Source organism: Chelonia mydas, chromosome 3 (assembly GCF_015237465.2).
Source record: "Chelonia mydas isolate rCheMyd1 chromosome 3, rCheMyd1.pri.v2, whole genome shotgun sequence".
In the NCBI taxonomy this organism is placed as follows: Eukaryota; Metazoa; Chordata; order Testudines; family Cheloniidae; genus Chelonia; species Chelonia mydas.
This window is the reverse complement of record NC_057851.1, coordinates 69172550-69181834: the sequence shown is the minus strand read 5'-3', so window position 1 is coordinate 69181834 and position 9285 is coordinate 69172550. Positions and strand designations below refer to the sequence as shown.

Sequence of the window (9285 nt, the reverse complement as noted above, 5' to 3'; positions counted from 1 at the left end):
CAGGCGAGGGAGGGTCTAAAGAGTCAGTGCCCTGAATCACTTGACTTAGAGGAACGATCAGAAAATCCCCGTCTCCTTAAAGGCTGGGGCTTGCGCAGCCAGACTCCTTTACTCTATCCTGAGAGAGCGTCTCGTCTTTTTTAACCACTACTGTTGTTTTTGCTTTATTGCAATCCCCAGCAGTAACGAGCCTGCCTGGAGCGCGGCTCCCAGTCCTGCCATGCCCTCCCCACACTCACAGCCCGGCCCCGGCTACACACTCAACCTGCGGGGAACCCTGTGCCAGCGGCAACCTGACACCTTCCCCGGCTCATTGGACAGCGCCGCCGGCCCCGCCTCCACTGCCGGGGCGAGTCGTTCCCCAGCTCAGCCTCCCCGGTCTAGCTTGCAGCTCCTCTTAGGCCGGCTGCGGCTGCCAGTCACTTTGAGGGACGGCCCGCTCTCCCGGCTCCGGCCCCGCCCCTTCCCCCCCTAATTGATATTATTGGAGTGTGGAGCTCGCAGCCAGGCTGCAGTCAAGAGACTCGCAGGCAGCAAATACTGTGTGCAGGAAACGCATAGGCAAGAGGAGCAGGCAGCCGGGGGAGAGAGAGCTCCATGCAAAGGCAAAATAAAACACATAGCAGAACAAGCCCTTTAATCCCCAACAAGCGGCGGCAATAGCAGCAGCGATCGTACAGTACATTTCAAAATATCCTGCTCCTCCACCATGGTTTTTCAAACTAGGCTCCCTTCTTGGATTATTTTATGCTTCGTCTGGCTGTTTCGCTTTGCACACACGGGGGAGGCACAGGCTGCAAAAGAAGGTAAGGTGATGCAGAAAACAAAGTTTGGGCTTATTTATTTCCGTGCGCACACATTGCAATGTTTTAGTGTAGGGTCTACTGCAAACTGCATGCTGCCCTCTCCCCTCGTTAAACAGCGTCTTACTGAGGTGGGGGAGAGGCATCCACCACGGGCAGTGTGTGTGTGAGTGCGTGTGTGTGTGAGAAAGAGGGAGGTCGGGACAAACTGCATTTCCTTTAAGGAATTGGGTTTGCACGGCAGCGGACTTGAAGAGCTGATATATTGGGGAGGGGGTCACTGCAGGGGACGCTGTCTATTGAATTGTTAATAGTACTAATAGTATTACTACTAGTAAGGTGAGGGTAAGAATCTCTCCTCCCCCCCCCCCCCCCCCCGCCCCGGGTGGAAGCTACTGTAGTTTGTCAGGGACACGCAACCCGAGTGCCACAGCCAGGACTGCACCGGAGTTTCACTACTCTGGGCGTACCCCCAAAGGGGTTGGGGGGGGGGATTTCTGTTAGTCCCCCAGGCAATCATAAACTAGCTAATAAAGTCCGCTTCTCCGTTTCCTACTGATGCGGGCCTGCAGGTCTCAGAAACCGCTGGAATTGAGACGCTACGGGGAAAGATGTGGCATAGATCATGTTGGGGGACGATTAAATGTCTCCGAGGGATGGATCTATAGGATGCTATATACATGTATTATATTTGTGTATATTATATAGTAATCTGTAGGCATCTCTGACTAGATGTATATAGATAGAGATTTTTGTTCCATCTGCGTATCACAAACAGGGCTTCATAAATCCCATCACTCCAGCATCAATCTATTTTACATAAAACAAACGCATAATATTTCCTACTAAAAGAGAGCACGGGCAGTTTTCTATCGGAGACTAACATACAAACCAATTCAGAAAGTCAGTCCGGGCATTTCTTTTCGTATGGGGTGGGGGGATCTAAAAATGAGACCTTTTCACTCTGATAGTGTGGTATCAGTTTCCATCTTTGGGAAGAGAGGGCTTGGGGATTTTCCCCTCTCCCAGATAGGTCAATATTCGTCTCTGAACCACTGGCATAAAGGTAAAGTACCTTTCTGAGCCTAAAGAAAAGGAGTACTTGTGGCACCTTAGAGACTAACCAATTTATTTGAGCATGAGCTTTCGTGAGCTACAGCTCACTTCATCGGATACATACTGTGGAAATTGCAGAATACATTATTATATACACAGACACCATGAGACAATACCTCCTCCCACCCCACTTCTGAGCCTGTAGCTGGAGCTTTACAACTAAGCTCTCTCTCAGTTAAGATGTTCTTTGTCCCTAATAGAAGAGAGAGAGAGAGAGAAAAACAAAAACAAAAACAACCCAAAGGCCCTTCCTGGACGGCATTTCCAAAGTTTATTTGAAGAGATTTGCAAACTGGAATAATGAACTAACTCCTGGAAGGGCGAGAGAGGCTGCATGGGGGAGGTGAGCGGAAGCGAAGCGCAGACGGGAGCGGGGAGCTGGGCTTGGCAGCTGCTTTGTGCAGGCTGCGTGGGGAGAGCGCTTGGAGCTGTGACATGCTGCTCGACGGGCCAGAGTCCCACGTACACCTCGAGTTTGTGTTTCCGCTTCTAGCGCCCAGCAGTTCGTGGGCTATAGGCTGAGCTGGCAGGAGGCGGGGGGGAGCAGCAGGCAGGCAGGCAGGGATTTCGGATCCCTATGGCTGTTAACCTGCTGCAGGCTCGGAAATCTCCTGCGCAAAAGTAACTTTCGTTGCCGCTGGCCCTCACCGTCTCTGGTGGTGAGAGAATCCAGCCCTCTGCAGACAGCTCCTTCTCCTTCGGAAAGTAGCCAGGCAAAGGGGCTGGGGGTAAGGGAGGAGAGAGCCGAGAAGTCCCCAAAGTTTTCCCAGCAGGAGCTGGATGAATAGGCGCCTCAAGAGGGAGAGAAGGTGATGGGGGTATCACTAGGGCGACGGGAGTTTGCAGGGGCAGAGGTGACCCAGCCAGGCCGGGTCTGAAAAGTTTGGAATAAAGGGATCCGGAGTGTGGGGTGAATTGAGCCTGGGTCCCGCCCGGGGTCGCGGTGCGCGCTGGTTTACACGGGGCGCTGAGTTCGCTGCCTTGCAGCCCCTCGCGGAGTCGCAGCGGCGGGGCTCGGAGGTTGCACACAGGTTAAACACCACCTTTGACTCGGCTCCCTCCTGCCTCCCGTAGGCTGCGGCTGCTGGGCTGGGAAAGGCTGCTTCAGCCCTAAAGCGCATGGGGGAAGATCCTGGCCCTGTTGACGCCAAGGGGAGCCTTTGCCAGTGACTTGAAGCGCGGGGGGCGGGGGACGGACACGATTGCGCCCGTGAGTTGGGCACGGAGATGCCCTGCCAGCGCGGACTGGCGGCATTTGAACCCCAGCGCCGAAGTGAGGGCCGCGGCGGCGGTTTAGGGGGAGACCTCAGCTCCCCGGAGAACCCGCGTGGGTCGGGGGTATGGAGGAGGCGAGAGGCTGCCCTTGGCTCTCCGCAAACATCGCGCCCCTCCGGCTGGGTGCAGAGCCCGCGGGGGGCGTCCCCAGCTCGGGGAGCGCACGGGAGCTCAGCGCAAGGGGCACCGGGGGAGTGAATGTTTCAGGCCGAAAAGGGCGGATTAAAGCCTCCCATTGACTTCCCCAGCCACTTTTCACTCTCTCTCTCCCAGCTTTGTCTTGTGTCCGCTGTAACGCAGGGAACCAGGCAGACTTGCCTTTCTTCAAAACTGGGTAGCGTTGCTAGTCAGTTTCTGCAACAAGAAGAAGTTCCGAAGCTCAGCTCCTGCTCACTTTGAGCGCTGCATACAAGAACTTCAGGGCTGCCTTGGGAAGTAAATGGAGAATGTTTCCCACCTCTTGGGGAGAGTGTCTTTATCTCAGAAACGGGACATGCTGGATCTAGACTGTAACTGTGTAGTAAAAAAGGCTGTCACCCACATAACTTTTAAAAACTAAGCCCGCACTAGGAAATTAGCATTTCATATAACATTTTACCTATTCAAGGCATTGTACAAACGTCTGACTAGGAAAGATATTTCCCAGTAAGTTCTAGTGCAGTGAGGAGTACAACATATGGTCATGTAAAGGTCATCTGTGTGGCACTGGCTTTTCATACTGCTTTTTTATGAAGAATTACTGCCAGATTACAACATGGTGTGTCCATCCACTACTGCATGGGCATGGTGATGAATGGGTTAAACTTGCGCCATACCTAAATTTTTAGCTTATCAGCATTGTCCTTGATTAGCAAGCCAACACACACACCATCAACTCTTCTTTAGGTAGTTTTACTAGTTAAAGCCCCTTAGATAGTGAGGTTAATTAATTAATTAAGAAGATAATCTATGTAAAGAGAGAAGAGCAAATTTAATTGGTTAGCTTAAGTGTATGTTGGCTTACAGAAATGGAAGTTACAGTTTTGTCTTTAACATGTTTTAGCTATTCCTGTGTCAGCATGAACCTTTGTGAAAAAAAGTGTGATCCTTCTAATAATGTTTTAAAAAACTATTATTTGAAATTATATTTGCCATGGAGTCTAAACCAAAGGTATTGCTCAACCTAACAAAAAGTTAATTATACTGAATTCAAGTTTAAGAATTAAAGCAGAAGATCAAAATATATGTAACTACTTATTCATATACAACCTTTTACATTGGTATTGGTAGAGATGTAATAATTTTTTATAATTAAAATGTATATTGTGGTTATTTGAAATTGAAATGTGTTTCTCTTTTGTTAAAAATGGAACAATTATTTGTTAAGCAGTAAATATGACTGTTTTTGTTCCAAAAATGTAGCATATATAGACAGATATAACATATATACAGATATAACGTTAGGATTTCTTTCTTTCCAGTTTACAAGATTATTTTTTAAAATGCAATCTAACAACTTATTTCATAGAGTTGCTTAGACATTTCAAGGTTAACTAATGTAAGTGCTTTTTAGAAATTTTGTGAAAACATATGCAATAATATATTCTGAGATTTAAGACTATCATTAAATATAATCTCAAGCTGATAGTTAACAAAATATCAATAGGATTTCCCCTAATATGTAATAAAGTGGATATTTTATATTTATATTTAACAATTTGTTTATTGGACTAAGATTGAGAAGTCTGCATTAAACACTTTTACCAGAAAGTCACATCTAATTAACAGCTCTGTGTATCAGAACTTTTTAGAAGTCTCATTGGATGTGTATACACATATGAAAATACTTACTTAATAAAATGTTGCACAAGAATTAATTCTAACTAATATGCGCGTTCAGTATTTTGAAAATGCATGATGCTACATAAGTACAAATCCTTATTTTGTGGAAGCTTATTTGTCATATATTGACTTATTTAAATTAAGTCTCATAAATATTAAGGAACCATCTTTCCTTGTGCATTACCCTTGACTTCAGAGTGGGGATCCAAGAAGGATGTAGTGTCCAACAGTGTCCAAATCAGTCTGGACAATGTTGAAATATTGCTGAATTTCATTTTTAAAAAAATCCTAATTTTAATGAAAAGTACATGGGAAATATCCTTTGTAAGAAGGAGCAAGAGGAACAGATATTTACGATTAAACCTTAGAATCTTTATGACACTTAGATAATAAGATGGTAAGTATAAATATGTAGACAGGCATAGACAAAGATGCAGTAAAAAAATAAGATTTAAATATTTCTGCTTAATAAAAAATATGAATATCATACCTTAAATAATATAAAAACTTTTCTAATTACAAACATGCATATAATGGTGAATATACATAATATATTTATTCCTTTATTAAATCATTTTGACTGATAAAAAGAAGACTTTATATACATTCTTGTTGAATTTCATCACAAACTTTTTGATTTAGTTTTTTAAATTATTAAGTTCTTTCTTTAATACAGAGTGGATACTTTTTCTCTTGCAGTAATATTGCTGGACTCTAAAGCACAACAGACAGAGTTGGAGTGGATTTCCTTTCCTCCTAATGGGGTAAGTACTCAAAACAAACAAACAAACAAACAAAACAAAAAAACCCATCGTCCAAACATTGCTGGGTGTCTCATCGAGAGAAATTTTTAAATGTGCTTTAAACAAGCTGGTATTCCCCAAATTTCCATCAGTAATCATAGTGACTGTTTACAGCTCTTAAGTTTCTGTTGTGAAAAGAAGCATACCTCAGGTTACAGTGTACAAAAGCAAGCTAATTACAAGGAAGAGTTTCTTCAGTAACTCACCTAAACCCCTTTATTAGCTTTATGCTTTGTAGTGTAATCCTTTGTGGTGTACTAGAAGGCTTTGTGTACTTGTGACACTGTATTTTAAATATATTTTTCTTTTCTCTTTTTCTTTTTAGAAGCATTGTAGGCAACAAATATATTTGTATATGGAAACTGCCTCAGAGCATGTTATTTGATATTTTCCAAATAAACAGTGATAAGAACTTTATATACAATATATTTGTTGTAATTGAATAGCGTAGTATGAAGTGCTCTAAAATATAAATGTCTGAATTAGAGAGAGGTCTAAACCAAAACCCAGACCTGAACATCCCCAAATTTTAAGGAGTTTGAAATCTGGCTCTAAGTCCAAATTTTGTGGCTTGGGCCTAAGTTCTCATTTATATACTGCAATGCCTTTTAGAACACATGCGTCCCAGGATGTTCTATGAAAACTTATCAACATGCAAATCCATCATTACACAAATGATAAACTTAGGACATCCTATGCTAATTGTCATGTTTGTTGTCTTATTAAAAAGTTATCAAATAGCTGTGTCTTCAGGTCTTAATTAGAAATTGTGAAAAAACATATCCCTCATCTCTTGAGGAAGAACATTTCAAGAGAGGAGGGTATGGCCAGTTGTATTTACCTTAGAACTCAATCCTACAAACCTGAAGTCATGTGAGTGGTTCTTACTCCTGGAAGCCATCTCATTGACTTTGTTGGGGCTACTCGCATGAATAAGGGCTTGCGGGATCAGGCCCTTAATCTTCAGCGCCTTACGAAATCTGGAGCCGGAAGAGCGTGACGTGTAAGTGAGGATATAAAAGTGAAACAAATCCTTTAAATAAGAAGAATGAAAAATCTGAAAGTGTCTTAGTTTAAAAGCAAGATCGTAAAATCAATACAAGCACAAACTGGAAAGGAGTCTGAAGACGTGAGAAACTACATAATGTGAGCCGAATGCTTAAGATTGATAATAACTTCGGCATTAGCATTTTGCATTGATTGAAGCCTTTTAATAGAGGTGTCTGAAAGATTAGTTAGAAGAGAATTGCAGTAGTCTAGCCTGGAGGTAATAAAAGTATGAGCTTTGCCAATGTATTTGAGGATGAAAGGTAGAAACATAGTTGACTAATATTGTACAAATGGTAAAAAGATGACTTCGTAAGGTTAGAAATATGGATTCAAAGGAACATTGAGAATCTAAAATAACAGCTAAACGATCGTCAGAGAGAATGGCTAAAAAGTAGTTTCCTATAAACTAACAAAAAATTACAATTTATTAATGGTGTTATTAAAAATTTAAAAATATAGTACAATTTTTGGTTAAATTCAGCTGCATTTAATTCTCCTCTATGTAGTACAAATATCATGAAAACATGCACAAATAGATGAGAGAAACCAATACATCATCGTATGCTAGTTAAATTTCAGTGGCAAATGTATTCTCTGGCTCTGAGAGGCATGAAACATGTTTTAAATAACTAAAGGAATTAACATGTAATATGGTGTAGGTATACGATATGTATTAGTGGGAGAGAACATCATGTATTTCACATATATATAAAAACAATGGGATAAAGAGAAATAAAAAAAGTTAAGTGTCTGAAAAGTCAAATATGGTGTTCAGATCATTCCAAGATGATTTTTTAAGCAGTAGTTTTCAAATATCGTCGACAAATACAATTATATTCCGAAGTATGTATAATGTGTGCCTATCAAGGGGAGGAAGTTTGAACTCTTTCAGAGGAATGTTTGAGTGGTACAGCTATTACTACTGAAATTTTTCAGATAAACCAAAAAAGAAATGCATATAAACTATCCTTATGATCTTCCCTGTGGTTTTAGAAAGATGGGTAAGGTGAGACGATGGGTGTTAGCATAAGAGATGATCTCTACTGGATTGTTTTTTTTCCATCCAAAGGAGTAATCTGAGCACCTCCAAGATTAATTATATTGGTGTGGTAGGATTTTAACACGCATGGAATCTCTGGCTCTTCTTCTGGTTTGTGTTACCCTACCCAATGCAGAATTTTGTATTTTTATGGTTATTTTGGAGGATTTTGGGGAGGGAAGAAAGGAATGCAGATGATCAGTTGTCTGTATTCTGCTCTTTGGATACGCTTGGGTAACTCATTTGACTTCAAAGGTGTTACACTATTGTAACTTTGGAAATCTGAGAGCAGGATCTCGATCATGATGGGAAAACTGCTTACATGAGATAAAACATAAAATACTCAAAATGAAACTGAGAGCAGCAGAATGAAACTCTCAGAGTGAACTTAGGCGCTGAGCCCTTTTTGTGAACTGTTTTTTGTACTGCAGTAATGCCAAAAGCCCTGTTCCATGGCCGTGTTTCTCTTTTGTTGTTGTTGTTATTTTTTTGCTAACCTTATCAATACTATTCCATACAGGAGAAAAAAATCTTGGTGGTTAAAATCTACTAAATGTATAATGAAGATAAGCTTTCTTCCTTTCTAAAGAGTATTAGGTTTTAAAATGTAATAATTTGTTAACTATAGAAACATTTCATAATATTTTACTATAAGCTAGGACCAGATGTGTGGTACCATATATACCATATCTATAGTAACTGAAATACTTTGAAATGCATTTTGATATTTACAACTTCTGTACATTTCAACACTTACAGCCATAATATATTTTGTGGTAATAACTTCCAGCATCAGTTCATCAACATTTACTTTTCTTGGAGTAGTGGAGCAACATTAAATGATCTCATTTGCTGTCAAGTAGGCTCGTGAAATATTGCATGCTGCATGACTTTTGGTCTGAGAAACCAATGTCTGTTCGTGTTTGCCTTCCCTGCCTGACTACCAGTAACAGCACATTCTTTAGGTGTTCAATCCTGGCAGGTGCTGTGTGCTCTAGCCAATCCAATAAAGCACGTGCTTAATGTTAAGCACATGAGTAGTTTCACTGATGTTAAGCATATTGTTAAGTGCTTTGTTGAAATGGTCTGAGCACTTGGAGGGATTGAGCTCTAGTTGGCTGTGTTATTAGACACCATTTAACTAATTGAACTCTTTAAAAGATTCCCATTTTATTTAAGTTGTAATTTCTGCCATGAATTGAGCACTGCAATACATTTATAAAAGGTGTAAGGGCCAGATTCTGCTTTTAGTTATACCTGGGTAAATCTGGAATAAGGGTCTAACCTTAGCCCAACTGATTTCAGTGGGAGTTTTGATGTTGACTTCAGTAGGTCTGGGATTTGTTTCCAACTTTGTAAAGACAATGGAATTATTGTG

General features: G+C 41.5%; 1 protein-coding gene across 4 annotated transcripts in view; it reads left to right on the top strand.

Annotated features, from left to right (window-relative positions):
• Window positions 1-437: 437 nt before the first annotated feature.
• Window positions 438-9285, top strand: part of EPHA7 (EPH receptor A7) — a 175276-nt gene continuing 166428 nt past the window's right edge. Inside the window, exons 1-2 of one of the 4 annotated variants that reach the window (XM_037894491.2) lie at window positions 438-806; window positions 5715-5779. In XM_037894491.2, coding sequence (XP_037750419.1) covers window positions 710-806; window positions 5715-5779 — 162 coding nt within the window. In that variant the 5' untranslated portion in view covers window positions 438-709. The remainder of the gene's footprint in view (window positions 807-5714; window positions 5780-9285) is intronic. The other 3 variants (XM_007052778.4, XM_043542665.1, XM_043542664.1) reach the window with 3 other exon arrangements.